The sequence below is a fragment of the Leptonychotes weddellii genome, chromosome 10 (genome assembly GCF_054177405.1).
Source record: "Leptonychotes weddellii isolate Sample4059 chromosome 10, ASM5417740v2, whole genome shotgun sequence".
Taxonomy (NCBI): domain Eukaryota; kingdom Metazoa; phylum Chordata; class Mammalia; order Carnivora; family Phocidae; genus Leptonychotes; species Leptonychotes weddellii.
The window spans coordinates 91840889-91862803 of record NC_138378.1 but is presented as its reverse complement, the minus strand read 5'-3'; the positions used below and the strand labels follow the sequence as shown (position 1 = coordinate 91862803).

At 39.7% G+C, this 21915-nt stretch overlaps 1 protein-coding gene across 1 annotated transcript in view; it reads left to right on the top strand.

The window, feature by feature from the left end:
* The window catches only part of MTA3 (metastasis associated 1 family member 3), a 147518-nt gene that overhangs the window by 75750 nt on the left and 49853 nt on the right, over positions 1–21915 (top strand). The window contains exons 7-8 of the mRNA XM_081797296.1: positions 8514–8616; positions 11923–12022. Of these exons, the coding sequence (XP_081653422.1) occupies positions 8514–8616; positions 11923–12022 (203 nt within the window). The remainder of the gene's footprint in view (positions 1–8513; positions 8617–11922; positions 12023–21915) is intronic.

Genomic DNA, 21915 nt, shown 5'->3' with positions numbered 1-21915 from the left:
GTTGTCGGTGAGGTAGGAGAGAAGGCCTCTTGGATCTCTCGAGATACCCCAGTGAACCTTCGGATTGAGAGAAGGACACGCTGAAGGCCGCTGTTCGGTACTCCCCTCCTAGAGTCCTGTCTCTTCACCCAGAATCGCCAGAGAAGCCACACAGTTAGAAGTGCATAGGACAAAGTCCCTTTGCTACATAGCCTAACAATGGGGCTCGAGTATATTCTTTTTGCTTCTTCCCATTTTTTAGATTTTAAAATTACTTTATTGAAAATAATAGGAATTGTGGTAGAAAGTGCAATTATGCTGAAACCAAAAAGTAGTAGTCCCTCAGATCATCCCTCCTTGCTCACTGTCAAACACTGTTACTAATTTAATACGTTCTCCCTGTTTGTTACGTAACTGTATTATATTGAGATCCATGAAATTATGTTCAGTGTTTTATTGTGTGATAGATCCAAGTTTATCTATCTCTTATTATATGTTTTATGGTAGGGTAAGTTTCCCCTCATTGTTCTTTAAAATTTCCTGTGTGTTGGTGGGGGCAGGGTGTGGAGGTATCTCATCTCAGAGATTTTTTTCTGTTGAATTTTTTTATCAGTTAGTCAGATTCTTCTTCCCAGATTTCATTAGAATTCTGATTGTAATTGTATTAATATTTTCTATTACTTTGGGAGGTGACTGGTCATTTCATAATATTGAGTCTATTCCTATGGGTCTACATGGGTCTGTCTTGAGGTTTTTATTCTGTCTCACTGGTTTGTTAATATTCTAGTAACTCACTGTTTTAATTATAGCGACTTTGTAGTGTGTGGTAATAATCTGGTGAGGCTAATTCCCTCTTATTTTTCCAAATAAACTTTATTATCAGCTTGAATCTTCCTTACTATGTTTATTGGAGTTTCAGTTCATTTTTAAGTTAATTTAGGGAGAACAGACTTTTGATGGTTTTGAAAAATCTTAATTAGAAATAAGGGATGTGTTTTTCTCTGTTCAAGGCTACTTTTTTGGGTCTTGTGGTTTTGTTTTATTTTTCTTGATATAGTCATATAGATTTTATACATTTCTTGTTAAGTTTATAATTTGTTAGCTGTAAGTATTCATCTTTAACAAAGAAAAACACCATATTTTTCATCATAAATGAAGAAGTGACTTTGGATTCTTATTTCAGCTTAAAGCATTTGGCATATCCAGCATGTTTCATTTCACTTGTAATCAGGCAACTCACTAGATGCAAGATTAAAAGAACCCCCTTCTTTTTTGTAATTAATATATTTTCAGGGGAGAAGGGTGTAGGGTGGCAAATAGGTCATCAACAGTTAAACCAGTCTTGGAAAACATGGACATTACCATCATAGAAACTCCTATTGTAGCTAGTACCTGTTTGCAGGGAAATTAAGTAGCAGAAATATCATACTCAAGAACAGATATTTAGGACTTGCTGCAGTCTGGGTTTACTAACCCTTTTGATACTCTTGAGTGGGTACGTTTTGACCAGTGGCCAGATTCTGATTTGCATTGGCATGGGATATAGAACTTGAATTAATATCCTGAGTAGGTGGCAGCACCAGCACCATGCCGGAATATATTCCAGGCTTGCATTGCTTGTGAATGTGTCTTGATGGATTCTTAAGACATTGTTGTGGCATTTGTCTTGCTAGTGAATAAATCTTTTTGTAGCTCCAGAATTTTTAAATTCACTTATGGCTACCCACCATCTAACAAATTCTTGAGATCCAGAAAGATCGGTATGTAGTTTGCAAAGGAAGGTAAAAGTTTCTTTGAGATTTTAAATCTTTTATTGACTTTGAATAAATCACCTAGCGAACTTTGCATTGAAAAAAGATGTGCTGGTGGGGAGTTTTGATTGATTTCTTCACTGTATTATTTCACTGTAATACTGAAATTTTAAGAAAAATCTGTTTACGTATTAAAATTTGTAACTGCTAAAAAGTATTATAACATTAAATTAATAAACTCGAATGACTGGATTTACAGATTTGGGTAAAACCTGGCAGTAATCAGGGCGCCTGGGTGGCTCAGTTGGTTGGGCGACTGCCTTCGGCTCAGGTCATGATCCCAGGGTCCTGGGATCGAGTCCCGCATCGGGCTCCCTGCTCAGAGGAGAGCCTGCTTCTCCCTCTCCCACTCCCCCTGCTTGTGTTCCCTCTCTCGCTGTGTCTCTCTCTGTCAAATAAATAAATAAAATCTTTAAAAAACAAAAAAAACCTGGCAGTAATCAGTTTAGCTGAGTAACCTGGGGAAAACTAACCCCTTGAAGTTCCCATTTTCTCCTCTTTAATGATAGTGTATGTGCACACATCCTAGTACTGTGATGATCCGATGAAGTAATTCCTGTAAAGCATTTCTCAAAGCACCTGACTCTCCTTGTTCGCTGCTGCAGTTGCTTCTCGCCTGGCCCCCACTGCCTACTGCTACTAATTAAATAACTCTTGTGGATACTTGGGGATTTCGGGCGGTATCTATCTTTGAGAATTAAAGAATTAAATTAGTATAGTCTCTTCTGCTACAATATATGCTTTTGAAATTTGAATTAGTTCATATGCAGTTGATAAATAGGGAAATATGAATGTAGTGCGGAAGTTGGGTCAATTTATAGGAGATTTTCCCCAGCAATCAGAGAAGCAAGTGTTCTTTTTTTTTTTTTTTTAAAGATTTTATTTATTTGACAGAGAGAGACACAGCGAGAGAAGGAACACAAGCAGGGGGAGAGGGAGAGGGAGAAGCAGGCTTCCTGCTGAGCAGGGAGACCCATGTGGGGCTCGATCCCAGGACCCTGGGATCATGACCTGAGCCAAAGGTAGACGCTTAACGACTGAGCCACCCAGGAGCCCTGGGGAAGCAAGTATTCTTACAGAGAAGAGAAAAAAGATGGAAATTCTACAAGAAGGGCTTTCCTCTAGTGCAAGTAGTGGCTGGTTTAGTGGCCTCAAAATCTGTGGCACTTTTCACTATGGTAAAACTACATGGGGAAGCGTAAGAGTCCCAGATGAAGGGGGGCTTGCAGATTTTTCACCCAGTGTTTAAGAAGAAACGCTGTTTTTTTTAATTTTGTAGAAACTGTATACACTGACCTACATCGTGGTGGAAGAAGTGTGAGTCCGGGGTTTAAGGAGATAAAGGGTCAACCAACCTTTAGTTTTGTTGCAAATGGTGGTGGAGACTTAACTGTGCTAGTATTTTTATTAATGAATATTACTTTTTTTTTTAAATACCCTGGTTACCAAGTATAATAGGTTTTCAAAGTTTTGTTTTAAAACAGTTTTATTTGTTTTTTTTTTTCCCCATAAACCCTAGTTTTCTAGTGTGTAATTTTGCAGGATGTGCTTTTCAATAATGTGGTGGATGTTAACTAAAGAACACCAGCCTGTTGACTGCAACCATGTAGAACAGTAATTCTCCACCCAGGGGCAGGAGACATTAGACAGTGTCTATGGACATTTTTGGCTGTCAGAGCTGGTGGAGGGAGTGGGGCGTGGGGCACAGATGCTAGTGGCATCTAGCGAGTAGAGAGGCCAGGGATGCTGCTGATCATCCTGTAATACACAGGACAGACCCCCACAAAGAGAGTTACTCATCCCTAAGCATCAATAGTGCTGAGGCTGAGAAACCCTGCGGTAAGGGCTCTTGGCAAATAGTCAACAGTAAATGCTATTTTTGTGTTAATATTTATGTTATTATAATAATACTTAATTCTGAAATACAAGTGATTGTGTGATCTAGTCTATTTCTATGCTTTTGATTATTTTTGTACCAGGACAACATTGTTTAATTACTGTTGCTATATATTATAATCCCATCCAGTGTAGTCAATTCTTTTATTATTCTTTTCATAATAATATTGTTTGATTTGCAGATATTAATATTCAAATTATTTTATTGGCTTCCAAAATTAAATTTTGTGAAATTTAACCTATTGGGGTACTTGTACAAAAAAGATAGCCTTAGGATTTTAAATCTTTAGTCTTTTTGTCCTCAAGTTATCTTTGAAAGTTTTGTAATTTCTTTATATAAACATAACTCCCAATTTTATTTCTTAGTGTTTTATATTTTTGTTGCTGTAATAAAAAAATATATTTTTACATTATATTTTCTTTGGAATGGCACTTGAGTTTTTTATATTCTACTTTTATTGTGCCTTTCTGGTTACTTATTCTTTCATAATTTATTGAGATATAATTGACATATGACATTGTGTAAGTTTGTGTACAATTTATATATATATTGAATTTATATATTGAATTTATATAATTTTTATATTACTGCCATAGCTTAGCTAACACTGCTATCATATCACATAATTATTTCTTTTTTGTTGTGGGAAGAATTAAGTCTCTTACCAACTTTGAAGTTTATAGTATTGTTGACTTATAATCACCATGCTATGTATTGAATCTCCAGGACTTACTTAACTACTAGTTGGAAGTTTCTACCCCTAAACAACATCTTCCCAATATCCCCATCCTCCAGCCTCTGGTAACCACCGTTGCACTCTCTGCTTTTTGTTTTTTTAGATCCCACGTATTTGTCTTTTTAACTCATTATTCCTTTGATTCATAACTTAAAACATTGGCCAGAACTTTCAGAACAATATTAAATAAAAATGGTGACAAATGGCGTCCTTGTGAGGTTCTGAATTAAATATAACATAAAAAGTATAGTACTCTGATGATTGGTACAAAGGAAGTGAAAATGAATTGTGTTTAGAACAAAGAATATTTCCAGTTCTCTAGGAAAGGTCCTATAGGATGAGTTCCATACAGCTTTAGTTCTTCAGGGTCTTTGAACAACATCATGTGCTCTTAGATGGTAATACTGAAGAAGTATTTTGTCCATATTTCCTTCCTTCCTTCCTTGTCCATATTTTCTAGAAATCTTAAAATATAGCTGGAGGGTTAGGGCTATCACAGTTAAAATCATTGCTGAATCTTTTTTTTTTTTTTTTAAAGATTTTATTTATTTATTTGAGAGAGAGACAGAGACTGCGAGAGAGGGAACACAGCAGGGGGAGTGGGAGAGGGAGAAGCAGGCTTCCCGCCAAGCAGGGTGCCCCGTGCAGGGCTCGATCCCAGGACCCTGGGATCATGACCTGAGCCAAAGGCAGACGCTTAACGACTGAGCCACCCAGGTGCCTCTGAATCTCCTTTTTTTTTAAATTATGAAGAACTTATGAAGCAAAAACAAGGTGCTGTATACACTCATGCAATTAGTTGGTAAATACATTTTTTTTAAGAACTCAGAGATTAGGGAGATCGTCATGGGCTGGTGTGGGACTAGATTGGAATTGTGCAGATTATCATAAATGGAGATGGGAAGTGAGATTATTACATTGACTACAATGAACATGACCAGATCATGAAATTAATCTTGGTCCTGTCTCTGGCTCATACCACAGTTAACTAAGAGCATTCCAAAGATTATTGCTAGCTTGGCTGAGAATTTAGTTTTATAGATTCTAAATAGGTTTATAAAAGAGGTTCTTAAGTTTTTCCCCTGTGAAGAAGTGATCACATTGTGACATGAATGTAATTAATTATATGGTGAACCCAAAATGGGAAATTCTCATTAGCTGAGAGTGACTGTTTGATATGGAACATTTCTGCATTTATTCTTTTGTTGTTGTTGCTGCTGCTGTTCTCATCCCATGGCATTGTCTGCATTTTAAGTATTAGTATGAATGCATCCAGGAGTGTTTTATTATTGTTTGCAGCAATTTTATTTAGAATTCTTATACTGAATTATCTTTCTTTTTTTTTTAAAGATTTTTATTTATTTATTTGAGAAAGAGAGCGTGAAAGAGAGAGAGAGAGCCTGAGAAGGGGGAGGGGCAGAGGGAGAAGCAGACCCCCTGCTGAGCAGGGAGCCCGACAGAGGACTCGATCCTCAGACTCCAGGATCATGACCTGAGCTGAAGGCAGTTGCTTAACCAACTGAGCCACGCAGGTGCCCCCTGAATTATCTTTATGCTGTATGCTGCAGAATATATGGATGAGACTGAAATGTATCAACTTAACTAACCTGAATTTGAAAGTAAAGTTCAGTTTTACCATGACATTCTGGAGTATATAGTGTAACAGGGACTTAATACTGAATAGTATCGTCATTTAATCATCTTGATTTCATTTTATCATTATTATCTTTTTTTTTTTTTTTTACCATTTTACTATTAGGATTTATCTTGTTTTATTATTCAGAGATTACAGGGAAGTGTAAGTGTGTCATTCTACTTTCTCAGGTTTCATGCAGGTTGCAAATTTTTTGGGTTTTAACTGAGCTAATGTTGAATGTCTTGGCTTAGATTGCTGAGAATTGTAATCAAGAACAATAAAAAATGAAATCCTTTCAAACACTTTAGATCTCTTTGGCCTAGTACTCGCTCTGTTCTGCTTGTGCTTCTTTATGTTGGGGGTGGAGATTGGCTCTGTGGTTGAACAAGGGGCAAACTGGGCAAGCCCCACCCTGACAGTGGTGGCTGACTTCGGAGACTGCAGGTGGAAAGGCTGGGTCTGCCGCCCTCCCCTGCCCCCTTTCTCCTGCTGAGCCACTGATACCTGCTTGCTCCTTTACTAGGACTGAGCACAGTAGAGCCTCATAACCAGGCTTTGTCAGTCACCAGGGATGTTTAGCTTTAGAGTGTATCATCAGTGCCAAGCGCTCTGCCTCATGTTATAGATGCAGTGATCAAAAGTAAAACAAAGCCAGCCCCAGCCCCCAGCCTAATGAGAAATCCATGGCTATAAATCAAACTCCCAGTTGCCTCCCAAGTCTCTTTTCCTTTATTATCCTTTCTCTGGACATTAGATCCTGCCTGACGGTTACATTTCCTTGAGAGAGATTCCTAAAACAAAGCATCCTGCATTATTGTCAGTCTTTTCCTCAGCCCTCACTGTGCTAGCATTCCTGCTTTCTCTTCATGCCTGCACTACCAGTTCTCAAGACTTGAAATCTACCCGCCACATAGATCTCTTCTTTGCTCTCCTTCGGCACTGTGATGTATTTTGTCTTTGTCAGGTAGCTCTGTAGAGCAGATCACATACCATTGCTAACTGTGAGATATGAAGTTTGGTTCTGGTCTTGTCACTCTCCTACTGAAAAGGCTAGTGCTTCTCATTACCTCGCCATAAAATCTGTGTAGAATCTTCAGTAGTATGTTCATAACCCTCTTCGTTATCTCCTCCCATTCCTCTTAATGTGCTCTGGACAAAAAGAGCTGCTTTTCTCTATATCACATTTTATTTTATTTTATTTTTTTTAAAGATTTCATTTATCTTTTGACAGAGAGAGTGACAGCGAGAGAGGGAACACAAGTGGGGGGAGTCGGAGAGGGAGAAGCAGGCTTCCCGCCGAGCAGGGAGCCGGATATGTGGCTTGATCCCAGGACCCTGAGATCATGACCTGAGCCGAAGGCAGACACTTAACGACTGAGCCACACAGGCGCCCCTCTCTATCACATTTTAAAGCCACATGATTTTGCTCACGTTCTCATTTCTTTAAGTCCTTCTCCTTGCCAGTGCACTCAGATCCTTCAGTTTTTTTTTTTTCCCCAAGATTTATTTGTTTATTTGAGAGAGAGAGAAAGTGCGAGCAGGGGGAGGAACAGAGGGAGAGAATATCCAAACAGACTTGTGCTGAGTGTGGAGCCCAATGCAGGCTCGGTCTCTTGACCCTGAGATCATGACCTGAGCCGAACCAAGAGTCAGATGCTTAACCAACTGAGCCACCTAGGTGCGCCTCAGACTCTTCACTTCTTAGCAAATATGCCACCCCCTTTATGACATAATTCCCTAACTAGTCTGAAGTGGTTTCTCTAATCCTCAGAATCTTACAGCCGTTTCTTTTTTCTTTTTCCTTTCCTTTCCTTTCATTTCCCGCCCTCCCTCCCTCCCTCTGTCCCTCCTTCTCTTCCTTCCTTCCTCTCTTTCTCTCTCTCCCTCTCCCTCTCTCTCTCAGAGAGAGGGAAGGAGAGGAGGGGCAGAGGGGGAGAGAGGGTCTCAAGCAGACTCCCCGCTAGTACGGAGCCTGACGTGGGGCTTCATCTCACAATCCTGAGATCAAGACCTGAGCCAAAACCAAGAGTCAGACGCTTAACTGAGCCACCCAGGCACCCCACTTAACAGCCATTCCTGTATGTCCCTTATGACATCTCTTTCTTTTTGTTTGTTTCATAGTTACTTATGCATTAGTTTTACCGTAGTGAAAGTGTCTCATGGGAGGAGTGTTTCCTTTTTTGTCTTTATATCCCTCTGCATGAGGCTTTGTGCCTCACACATGCAGCAGGTACTCAGGAAATAAAGGTTACTGATTAAATGAAGATCTCATGTGGTTGGTTTGGTTGTATTATTATCAGTTCACTTACAAAGTGTTGTCCATCTGCTGTCTGAAAGAATGTACCAGAACCACAAACATTAACCTTACATTGTGAATGCTGTGGTGACCACAACACCGTATGTGACCGTTGCTTTGTTAAGTAACAAGACTCCATTTCCTTTTTTCTCGGACAGGAGAATCAGATGAGAGGGAACAGTCCAAATTGGAAGTTAAAGTTTGGGATCCAAATAGCCCACTTACAGATCGACAGATTGACCAGTTTTTAGTTGTAGCACGGTAAGTATGGCACTGTTGACTCAAGAAATATCTTTTCTTTTAGAAAAGAATTTATAGGTGTATGTATATTCCTTTCCTTGTATTCTACCTTTTCCACTGGTTGTGTTCTTTTTCTAGTTATGTAAGAAGACCTAATTATGTATCACACCACTTCCTAAATATGATGAACCATTAGTTTTTGTTTGAGAATAGATTTATTAATTTACTGATTAAGAAAAATAATGACTGCTTCTTGTAAAAATTTGAGCACTAAGGAACAGTATAAATGAAAATGAACAGAATAAATTTCTTCCTGTGTAAAGAAAAGTATTGCCCAAGATGAGCCCTAGCCCTGAAATCCCTTCTCTTTAATTAGAGCAGTTATCTCTTTTATTCTAGACCAGGATTATCAGGTGTCAGTAATAATGTGCACCTCGAATTCCACTTATGGCACTTGCATATGAGTAGGGCCTATTGCTAAGCATATGGCTTTCCTTTGAGAGCTTTAAGCCTGGCTGCCTGACTGGCTTGCCACCACCCCCACCCTTCCACCCCCTTTAAGAAAATGAGTGGGACAAAAATTTATTTTTATTTTTCAATTATAAAAGTTAAAGATGCTCAAGGGAGAATTACTGTAAAGCAGAAGGTAAATGAGTTTATCATAGCATTGTAAATAGTGGAAAAATTGATAAATAAATTGAGTCATACTCCGTGGTGGAATATTACTTTACAACAGTGAAAATGAATGAATTAGAGGGATATATAGCGAATAGGTAAATCTCAAAAATAATGTTGAGTGAGGATACACACAGTATGATCACTTATAAAAAGTTTTACAATGTAAAAACAATGTCTGATTTCATGAACGGGCATATAGATACACATGCTTATTATATGTATGTATGAGTTCTGGCAATGTGTATAGGAGGCTTTAAAATTTCTAATATTTATTTCCTTAAAAAATGAACCAAACATGGCAAAATATTAGAATCAGGTAGATATAGACATGATAGAAGGGTCTTCATTATGTTCTCTAATATTCTGGTGAGCTTTTATCATAACACAAAGGAAAAAAGGGCCTGAGTCCACCTTAGCACTGTCCATAGTGCCTGTCTCCGTGGAAGTCACACATCATGTTGGCGGCTGGGCATTCAGACTCCAGCGGCCACACTCGTAGCCACTGGTGATCGGATGGGGGCCTGAAGTACATTGTTGGGGAAGCCAGTCCAGTGGATAGATGGGATTGAAGATTTGGGAGTGGAAATGAATCATTGGTGGAACCACTGGCCTGGAAACTCCAGACAGGTTACCCAGATGTGGGATTATTTAGTAGACCTTGCAGTTTCAGATTTGATCTTCATTGTTTTTTCCTTTTCCTGATTGCCATGGACCATAACATTTCCTTTTTCCTTGAAGCCAGCATGAGAGACACCAAAGAGATGCATCTGGTGCCTTTTTCAATTTTTGTCTTAAAAAAGATCTTCTAAATACAAATTAAGACCATAGCCAGATACCATTACACATCCCACCAGAATGGTTAAAATTTAAAAGGCAGTGCATGAGCTGTCGTGCGGGTGGGCGTGCAAGTTGGTATAGCTGCTTTGCTGTCAGAGACATACCCATCCTTTACGTTTCACTCCTGAGTGTATACTCCGCAGACATGCATACATACAGCTGTGCACCAAAGGATACATATGCAGATGGCATCAATGGCGCTACCCAGGTAGCCCCAACTGGGCACAGATGTCCATCAGCAGTAGAGTGGGGGTGGGGATGGGGCATCGTACAAAGAAACGCTCCATGGCACGGAAGATGAAGGAACGCAGCTGTAACCAGGAGCACGCACGAGTCCACAAACGTATTTTGAACAGAAGAAGCTAGATGTGAAAAGAGTACATCGTCTGCACTTTTATGAGGTTCTCAGATGAGCAAAACTAACCCATGTGGTTAGAATCCATTATGATCGTTCTCCTTTGGGAAGAGGAAGGGAGTACAGATCGGGAAGGAGCACGAGGAGTCTTCTGGGGTGCTGTTGCATTCTGTTCTTTCCCTGCGTGTTAGTGACGTGAAGGGGTTCACTTTGCAATTACTGCATAGCTGTACAGTGTGTGCTTTTGTGCACCTGTGTTATATGTTAATTAGAACATTTAAAAAATTTCTCCCTCAGCTAACATGCCTAAAATACAGACAACAAGGGAAGGGGAGTAAAATGAAACAAACAGCAACAGCGAGTCTTACGTTTATTTCATGCTTTATCTGTGGGAAGGCCTTCTGAACCATTAAGTGAAAACAAGTGTTGTAATTGTGTTTTGTTTTGTTTTGATGGAAATCTGTTCTATCTTGAGCCCTCATAGGAAGAGGTTGCTACAATTGATGATACTTCATTTCAAGGAAAGAATGTTATTGGGATTTCAGAATTTGGGCTAAAAAAAGTGGTCAGAGCTTGTTTTGCAGTAATTGTCAAACTCTGCAGCTTATTTACTTCTCATTTTTTTTGAGCACAGTTCAGCACCAAATTGTTTACTCCGTGGCATTTCATAATGGGTCTTTCCCTTCTTTATGGCACATAAATCTCTTCTTTTCCATTTCCTTATAATGACCCATATATAGTAAATTGGCTTGTCAATGGTTAAATCTTATAGAAAATACTTTTTATTTGATATTTGATTCTCAAACATCCAATAACTGGTTTGACTTTTTTTTCTTCTCCCTTTCCTTTATTTTTCTCCATAGCATGTATCCACCTGACGGCCATGTTTGTTATTTACCTGTGTAAATTTACCTGTCTTCCTGTTTAAAGAAAAGTATTGCCCAAGATGAGCCCTAGCCCTAAAGACCATGGGAAATAATCCTCTGCAGCCTGTTTAGAGGATTACCTCTTGGAGGCTGGTATACTTAGGGATGACAAATTTCTGAGATTGCTAGATGCAGGCAGAGGTTGATTTCATCAGTGTGCTGTCCCCTGTCTCTGAAGTGGCCAAGGCAAATTGCCTCGTGCGGTCCACTCGAGATCATCCCTGAATGACCGCACCAAGAGCAAGAAGGAAACGAGTCCGCTGCCCCAGAAGGGAGGTGTAGTGGAGACAAACTTGGCCAACACGTTCTTCGCACAGGAGGAAACGGTGCTATCTCCCAGCATGCATTGGAGACAAGGCTGAGACTCACACTCAGACCTCAGCTTCTGGCCCCTGGATCCTCACCACCAACTTTTCTTTTACAGTTTGCATGCACTACCCAAATGCGTGTTTTCTGTGTTGTTTTTTTTTTTAAACATAAAAAAAATAACAGAGCCCTAATTTTTCCTCTTTGTTTTTGTGGATTATTCAGTGCTGTGGGGACATTCGCTCGAGCCCTTGATTGCAGCAGTTCGGTGAGGCAGCCGAGTCTGCATATGAGCGCAGCTGCAGCGTCTCGGGATATCACCCTGGTAAGATGCTTTTTGAAAGTTAGGGGTTATTATTTCCTCTGCTACTTCAATTTTAAAGTCAGTATTGCATGTTGTAGATGGGAGAGCTTTCTGGTGAAAGAACTTTCTGGCTCTTAGCCCTGCTAACTGCTAGGTTGATTTGGCTTGCCTGATTGGTTAACTGGGGTTAGGGGGTCCCATTCCTAAGTCCCTTCTTGTGTTTGTGAGCTGAGACAAATAAGAATGACTGTTGATGGAGTAGCTATGAAATGGTAGAAGAATATTCGGGGGAAAACAGTTTAACATTCTGACCCATCTCTTTTCACTTGTATGCTGCTTTTCTTGTAGTCTCTCTATGGACTTAAATCGTTGTACATTGTATATAATGCTTTACAGGTTTTTTTTTTACCTGAACGTGACCACCTCTTGTTGCTATAGGAGTTATTCAGTTATCATGTCATTATTCATTATCAATATTTAAGTTTTCGTGCCTGTTCACTAGAAAGAGGTTCTGTTTTTGTGCATTTTTCATTACATTATGGTTGCTTCTAAGACTATTTCCTTTTTTCCTTTCATGATCAAGTGAAACTTCTCCTGTTCAGTTTATAGCACAATGCCTGCTGTGGCCAGGCATTGAGCGTGGCTCTTGGCTTCTTTCTCTGCACCCTCCAGCAAAGTGGACCTGCAGGTTTTTGCCAATTGAAGTTACTCTGTATTTGAGACAATAACAGATGAGAAAACTGAGGTTTGGCGAGGTTAAATTATTTGACCAATATCCATTCTGTAATAAAGGTTTCCATTTTTTCTTTTTTCTCACAATACCATGGCTCTTTACAACTAGCTTATTAATGTAGGTCTTCTTGCCTCTGCAGTTCCCTGAGACCATTTATTAATGCTGGTTACACCATCACTCATGACACTACATTATCCATCCTGCCTCTTCTGAATACTAGTTTCTGGTGACTCTCTTTAAAGTCATCACTGTGCTCTGTTGATGATGACCACAAATGCAAGTCTTGCCCAGGATATGCAGAAACATGTGAGCAATAATTTGTTTTCTGGTTCTGTTAAATTTATCATTCAGAATTTTATGGTATAAACTTAAATACATCTTCCAATCCTGTCTTCCTTTCAATTCTTCAGGCCATAATCACTACCAAATAAAATGCACCAAGAGTCCTAAAAATGTCTCCCCGCAAAATATATCCAAAACCTGACCTCTCCTCTCTGTCTCAAGTTCTTCAGTGTTAACCCAAACCGTCTCACTTAGGGTACTGATATTCAGTACCCCATAACAGGTTTTCCCAAGTCTACTCCTACAAGTTTCAATTTTGTTTTCTGATGGAATGGAATACAGTGATAGGTTTTACTACTTTCTGGTTCTATTCCAATTTGAAATGCCACAATAATATAAAAACAACAGTAATATAAAAACTCATACTGGAATGCACATCAAATTCGTTTCTTACAAGGCTTTCTTATACTATAGATGATGGTGAAAGCATGAATACTCTGTAGCCATTATGGAGCTCCTTTCTTTATGCTTTCTCAGAGACTAGACTGTTGTTTATAGAAGCACGTTTTGTTCTCTCCACTGGTACATTAATATTTTATGTAAAAGTTTAGGGGTTTCGAATTAGGTTTATATTTTGTTTTTTAGAACTTGTAGAGTACTTTACTAAAGGAGAGAGAGTACAAGTGTCACATTTGTAAAAACCTTCAAAATCCTGTCACTAGATATTTCTGTGAACCAGAACTATATGGAATCTAATCACCACTTGTATTTTTTTTTCCTGTTCAAGGAGATTTTTTCCCCAATTCTAAAATCAATGTATGCTTTTTTGAAAAATTGACAAAGTACAGCAGCAGCCAAAAAGAAAAGTCTTATTCTCATTACCCAGAGTAGAATATTCTTACCATTTTCTAATATTTCCTTTCAGCCACTCTTTGTGCATTATAAACAGTAATACCAGCAAATTACAGAATAGTACAGAGGATAACATAATAAAACTCCACATAATGCCACCTAAAACAAATGTTAGTATTTTAGTTCTTTGGATTAAAGAAAATTTCAACCATTATACTCTTGTCTCTAATGTTCTCTCCCCAGTTCTGTGCTGCACCCCCCCTCCATACCTCTGACGCCCATCACCCCTGCCTCCTGTCAAGAGGTCTGCTATGTATCTAGTGTGTGTTTTCCTAGTTTCACTATGTATTTGTGTGTCTGAAAACAACAGAAAGATTGTTTTGTGTGTGTTTCGGTTTACTCTGTGACGTTTTGCTATTTGCCTGTTACTGACATCTAGCTATGTTAATAAACACATACCCAGTTCACTCATTTTAACCACTGGGTAGTATTTGTAGTACTCCTTCCTGGAATACTGCACTACATTATTTATGTATTCTCTTAACGATGAACATCTGGAGTGCTTTAAAAACATTTTTCATTTGCTACTACCCATAATGCTGCATTGAAAATTCTAACATATCCTTTGTGAACATGTATGCGAGCTTTCTGCCATAACAAGAATTGGAATAGTTATTCATAGTGATTCATAGGGCTGTGCTCACTTTGAATTTGACCAAATGCGACCAAGTTATTCTGCATACCAAGGTAGAAATTTCTAATCCCACAAGCAATCAGTGAATATTTTCCTTTCCTCATCCATTTTCTTATTTTGTCTTCAACCTTGTGTATTTTCAGACTAAAATTTTTACTAACCTGATGCTTATCTCATTTTAATGTGTTTCTTACTTAATGAGGTTAAGCAGGTTTTCATATATTTATTGGCTCTTCAGGGTTTTTCTTCTTTGTATTTTAGATTCATATCCTTTGTCCGTTCTTCACTTGTATTATTTTATTTTTTTCTAATAGTTTTAAAATGTTATTCATACTCAAGACTATAAATATACCTGGAGTTTATTTTTTAACACTGGAATGAGGTGTAGGAGTGTCATTGTGTTTTTTTCCCATATGGAAAATAAACATTCCAACACCTTTTATTGAATTGGTTGTTTCCGTATGATTTTGTATTGCTTCCTCTCTCTTATTTCAAGGCTTTAGATATGGTCAGGTCTGCTTCCGGATAGGTAACCTATTCTCTTCTGTTTTGTTGATCTGTCTGTCCCTGCGCAAGCACCACATTATAAAAAAGCTGCTAAGTCCCACATGAACTTTCTTGTTAACACATAGTGGAAGTCATTTAAATGGGAGCTTTGTACTTTGCCTCCTCCCACCATGTTTTCCCTAACAATATAAAATGAACACTTTTTCATATCATTGTAAGAATCGGAAAGTTGTTTGTTTTTTTTTTTTAATAATGTTGCGTGACCATGCTTGTATAGATGAACTTGTTACTTACATAGCCAGTCTCTTGTTTAACACTGTTCTTCTGAGAAGGCTTCCCAGATCATGGCTGCAGATGCTCACCCTGTCGCCCTGTCGTAGTGCTGCAGATTCCCTCCACCCTGTCGGAGGAGTAAGGGGGGAAAGCCTGTTCTTGAGAAGCTACAGAGCCCTGGGACCGTAGGGGCTGTTGCTGATTTGCCTGGAGATAGGTGTGACCAGGTGAAGAGCAGGTGCGTGGGCTTTTAGTCCCCGCTTCAACAACTCTCTGCTGCCCACTCGTGGTGCCTGGTGGGACAGCGGGCGAATTTTTTTTTTTTTTGAGGGCAGTTTTTTAGATTCAGTATTTGTTTTCTGTCCGTGAAGGCTGTTTGTAAAAGAAGCATTTTAAAGAGAACACAACCAATGTACGTTAATTAGTCTACACATCATTTTGTGTGTATCTTTTTGCAGTCCTGGCCTGCGTACTCCTAGGCAGGGGCTTTCACACGCTCCAGTGTTGGCATTTCTTCTGTTTTGTTTCCTTTCGTATTTAGCAGTTGGGAAGCCACTTTTGTATTACATCTATTATCTTAAATTGTTTATTACTCTGTTACTTTTTAAAGCGGAAGTGTACTCAGAGGCCCAGGAAATTGTGTTTTGTCATGTTTGTACAGCTGGTTTCAGAGACAGGATTTGATCTCTTCTTGACTCTGACTGAGGAATTCTGTCTCCCGGATTACCTCTTCTCTCTCACTCTCGTTAAAATGGTTTGGGCTTAAAAATCTGTATTGTTGGGGCGCCTGGGTGGCTCAGTCGTTAAGCGTCTGCCTTTGGCTCAGATCGTGATCTCAGGGTCCTGGGATCGAGTCCCACATCGGGCTCCCTGCTTGGCAGGAAGCCTGCTTCTCCCTCTCCCACTCCCCCTGCTTGTGTTCCCTCTCTCGCTGTGTCTCTCTCTGTCAAATAAATAAATAAAATCTTAAAAAAAAAAAAAAAAATCTGTATTGTTGTCTGACTTGGATTAGGCAGCACCGAAGATCTCCTCTTTTGTCTGCAACATTGAAATGCTTTGGTTTCCTGCTCTAACTACTCTAGGTTCAGCTTTACTTGGACTTTTTCTATATGTTGTTCTTGGGTTGAGATTATTATTATTATTATTTTAAGATTTTATTTATTTGAGAGAGACAGTGATGAGATAGTGAGAGAGAATGCACAGGTGGGGAGGAGAGGGAGAAGCAAGCTCCCCACTGAGCAGGGAGCCCATTGTGGGGCTCGATCCCAGGACCCTGAGATCATGATCCCAGCCGAAGGCAGACACTTAATTGACTGAGCCACCCAGGTGCCCCTTGGGTTCAGATTATTTTCAGTGCCATAAAATTGACATCTTTCAGAAGTCACAAAAGCAGGAAGAAATAGATGCCCTTTGTTATTTCAGATGCCATGACCTGCACCTTTAATCCTGTTTGGCCAGTGGTATCGTGCCTTCTACTTTGATGTTAACATATAAGATCCTGGGGCATTACTATAGAAGTGAGAGGGAGTGGCTAAATATTGATTAATTGTATGTTGATAACATGAATTTCACAAATTGTTTTCCCAAAAGGTCATATGAAAAGCTGCTAAGTTGTTTTTGCCATTAAATGAACATTAGATTCATCATTCAGTTGAATTTGGAGAGTCAAGTTCTTATTTTTTCTGTCAGTGTTTTCAGTTCTGTATAGATCAGGTTAGTACCTATCTCTGTCAGGTGACCAGACTGTATCTAAAGACCTCCCACTGCAGGGAGGGCAAAGTTCTAGAACTGCAGGACCTCAGGGGGCCTGTTCTAGGTGATTTTCTTTGTGGTTTTTCCTGTAAGGACTGCATCTGGCTTTCAGCATTCCTAATCCGAAGCATCTGTTTGTCCTAGACTCTGTATGCTACTTGTCGAATCACCAGTAATGTTTTGGGAGCAGGTGATTAAGCTGCCTGCAGATCACTAGGTCCGACGTCCTTGTTTTGAGATCTGTTAAAATCATAGCTAGACTGAATTTCACTTAAAGACACTGCTTTAAGATACATGATAAGATTTATAATTGTTAAAAAATTGAAGTTGTCGTGGAGGCTTTATAGATTTCACCCTCATTTCATTAAAATCTAAAGTGTACTTTGTACAATATGCAAAGAAATGAAATCAGTTTACAACCTACATTGACCTCTCTTCTCCCCTTTGTGGAAACAGAATTCCTTAGAACAAAGTAAACCCAGAGGTGGTCAGTAAGTGGTAGTTGGTGGAAGGCCTAGCCTGATACTTCCTGTTTGTTGTCTGCACCCTGTGGGTGGAGGGGCAGAATGCCATGTGCATTGGTATGGAGCCTCAGTCTCGAAGAACAGGGAATTATATAGGTACTAGATTTCTCTTTTCCTTGGACCCTAAGGACTAAAGCAAGTTGGAGGACAGGATCTTAGAAAAAGTTTTTTGAGTTGTTCAGGGCCTTAGAAATCTTCAAGGATAGATCATATTAGAGATAATAGTGAAGTAACTTGTATAAAGATTCATATTTAATTAGTGGCAGAATGAGTACTAGAGACAGGTTTTGTGGTGCTGAGTCTGGTTCTGAGAAAGGTCAGACTGTGTTGATTTTATAGGGAGGAGACTGCATCCTGGAACATCTCTAATTCTCCTATCTGATCTTTTTAAAATGCAGTTCTGATTTTGCTCTCTCCTATCTTACATCCTTTTAGTGGCTTTTAATTGCTTTCAGGGTAAAAACCCAGATCCTTAAAACAGTCAAAAAAAACCAAAAAAAAACTGTTTTGCCTGGTCCCTCTCTCCAGTCTCTTGCCCTGACACTTTCCTCTGTGTCCTCTGGGACTAGCCAGGCTGTAGCATTCCTTTGGTCCGTGGTCTGCCTCCTGCCACAGGACCACTGCAATTTCACTTCCCGTTGCCTGGATGCTCTCACAGCCCCACCTTAACTCTTCATCTATCTTCCTGTCTTGCCTAATCCGTCCATCTAAGGCCGGTTACTTTGTGATGTGCTCATGTAGAGAACCAACTACAGTCCTCCATGTTAGTTGTTTGTAATTAAACCCTTGTTTTTGTGATTATCTCATTAATGTGTGTCTATCGCTCTCTTCTTCCCATTCCTTACATACCAGCTTGTAGCATTCATTAGTATAGTGACTGTATCCTCATTATCCTCACTGTTGAATTCCCAGCACCAAGAATAGTTCTTGGTATATATCCTAGTGTTCAGTAGCTATCTGAGAATGAATAAATTAGTTTTTATCTCTGGGACATAAGACAATAGGTTTTATTAAAATAGGTCATTGGAGTATGTTATTTCTATTAAAATGTTACTTAGTATTTTAATGAATCTTTTACTGAATGCATCTCATCACTAAGAGTGATTATATATTTGAATTCTAGCTTCATTGTGTCACCGGAGCTGAACATACACAGTCTAAAGACCAGGAATTATAGAAAGTTTTAGGCATTGGATATACTGGTTTAAAACCTGTGGTCAAGTAGGCAGGACATAAAATTTGCCATTTTAACCATGTTTTTTTTTTTTTTTAAGATTTTTATTTATTTATTGAGAGAGAGTGATAGAGAGAGAGCATGAGAGGGGGAGAGTCAGAGGGAGAGGCAGACTCCCAGCTGAGCAGGGAGCCCGATGTGGGACTCGATCCCGGGTCTCCAGGATCATGACCTGAGCCGAAGGCAGTCGCTTAAACAACTGAGCCACCCAGGCGCCCCGTTTTTAACCATGTTTAAATGTACTGTTCTCTGGCCTGAAGCAGTCACATTGTCGCACGGTCATCACTGGCATCCATCTCCAGAATGTTTTCATCTTCCCCAACCGAAATTCTGTACTCATTAAAGAATAGCTCCCTATTCCCCAGCCCTCGGCAGCCACCATTCTACTTTCTGTTGCTGTGATTTTGAGTATTCTAGGTACTTCATTAAAGTGGAACTGTACGGGGCACCTGGGTGGCTCAGTCGGTTAAGCGGCTGCCTTCAGCTCAGGTCATGATCCCAGAGTCCTGGGATCGAGCCCCATGTCAGCTCCCTGCTCAGTGGAGAGCCTGCTTCTCCCTCTCCCTCTGCCTGCCTCTCTGCCTACTTGTGCTCTCTCTCTCTGTCAAATAAATAAATAAAATTAAAAAAAAAAAGTGGAACTGTACAGTATTTGCCCTTCGGTAACTTGCTTATTTCACTTAGCATAATGTCTTCAGGTTCTTCCGAATTGTAATGTCTGTCATCATTTCCTTCCCTTTTTTTTTTTTTTAAAGATTTTATTTATTTATTTGACAGAGAGAGGCACAGCGAGAGAGGGAACACAAGCAGGGGGACTGGGAGAGGGAGAAGCAGGCTTCCCGCCGAGCAGGGAGCCCGATGCGGGGCTTGATCCCAGGACCCTGAGATCATGACCTGAGCCGAAGGCAGACGCTTAACGACTGAGCCACCCAGGCGCCCCATTTCCTTCCCTTTTAAGACTGCAAAATATTTTATCATATTCATTCATCTGTCAGTAGAAACTTGGGTTGCTTCTACCTTTTGGCTATTGTGAATAATACTGCTATGAACATAGGGGTACAAATAGATACACTTTTATGATTCTATGGGCTTTTCCCCTGGATCTATAGCTTATGATCCATTTAGCCTTATGCAAGTTACTTAACCTACCCATGCCTCTGCAGTGGGAATAATAGTAATGTAAAACCTACCTGTCCTGCTTTAGGGGGCTATCTATTGACAAGAAGAGGGTATACAGACACACCTCTATAAATTGCAGACGTACGTGTCCGAGCATAGAGAACTTGATGGATCTGCAGTGGCTCCCCAGAGCATGTCTCGGAGCAGTTTCTCCTGGGCCCCTGGATTCTCTGAGGGGCATAGAATTCTGAAATTGGCTGCCCAGATTGGGTGAAGGATAAGTGATTTATTGCTGTGGTACAAGTCTTTCTGAGCTTCCATCAACATTGCAGAAGAAATTACATTGAACAGTTTATGCACCTTTGTTTAAGGTAATATTCACAAATACTGGGCTCTTCTGGCTCTTGAGGCTGTGTCCTCACTGGGAGAGAGTATATGATGTTTCGGTGTCCTGAACAAGATCTCTGGCACCCTCTTTCTAGCCTCTGGAAAAGTCTATCTCTGAGTTGCCATATGGCATCAATTTGGGAATTAAACGAGGTAATACTTGTAAATCATTTAGAACAGTGTCTGGCATAGTGAGGGCTCAGTAATACTAGTTGTTTGTTGAGATGATGATAACAATGATACATTCCCACCCCCCACCCCCAGTTTTGTTGAGTCTCATTTACTTTCTTCTGATTATGGCATTATTGATTGTCTAAAAGGGCTTTTGTCATATATTTACTGTCATTGTAGTAGTATCAAGTTTGAATATGGTCATTAGGTTATGATCGATCATACATTTTAATGTAATTTTTTTTCTTTTTTCTCGAGAGAGAGCGCGCGTGTGCGTGTGTGTGTGCACGAGGGCAGGGGTGGAAGGGGCAGAAGGAGAGGTATAAGCAGATTCCTTGCTGAGCAGGAAGCCCAATGCGGGGCTCAGTCCCAGGACCCTAGGATCATGACCTGAGCCGAAGGCAGCCACTCAACCGACTGAGCCACCCAGGCGCCCCATTTTAATGTAATTGTTACAAGGAAATTATACGATTTTAAAGATCTTCCCCCTAAAACAAGCTATAATTTTTTATAGAAAAAATTTTTCCATCAAGAAAAACATGGAAAAAGTGATTAACTTACTTTTCTGAAAAGAGAACGTTGACTTTAACCAATAGTAATTTTATTCTTCAGATATTAACTCTAAAAAAATGCTAGCCATTAATCATGTACTTTGTTTTCTTCATTTTTGAGTCCTGTTGTGAAGTCACATATTCACTTAGGGCCTTTTTTTTTTTTTTTTTTTAAGATTTTATTTATTTATTTGACAGAGAAAGACACAGCGAGAGCAGGAACACAAGCAGGGGGAGTGGCAGAGGGAGAAGCAGGCTTCCCGCCGAGCAGGGAGCCCGATGCGGGGCTCGATCCCAGGACCCTGGGATCATGACCTGAGCCGAAGGCAGACGCTTAACGACTGAGCCACCCAGGTGCCCCTCACTTAGGGCCTTTGAGGGTACTGGGAATTTGGGGATGGTTTGCAAATCACAGTCATTACAACATTTAAAGGAACTGTACTCAGCAGAATATATAAATCTTTATTTTAATTTTTAAAAGTTATTTATTTTAGAGAGAGAGAGAGCAGGGGGGGAGGGTTAGAGCTAGAGGGGGAGAGAGTCCCAAGCAGCCTCCATCTCATGACGCTGAGAACACAACCTAAACTGAAACCAAGAGTCAGTTGCTTAACTAACTGAGCCACCCAGGTGCCCCTAGAATATATAAATCTTAGATTAACATTTTAGGTATTAGTTTACATCAGAAATGTAGTCTTCAAATGAATATAAAATTCGTATAATTTTTTTTTAGACTCAGTTTCCTAAAACTTAAGAGTACTGTCCATGTTTCTAAGGCTGTAAATTAGAATTAAAACTAATAAGACTACCACTGCAGTAAAAAATATGAAATATGAAA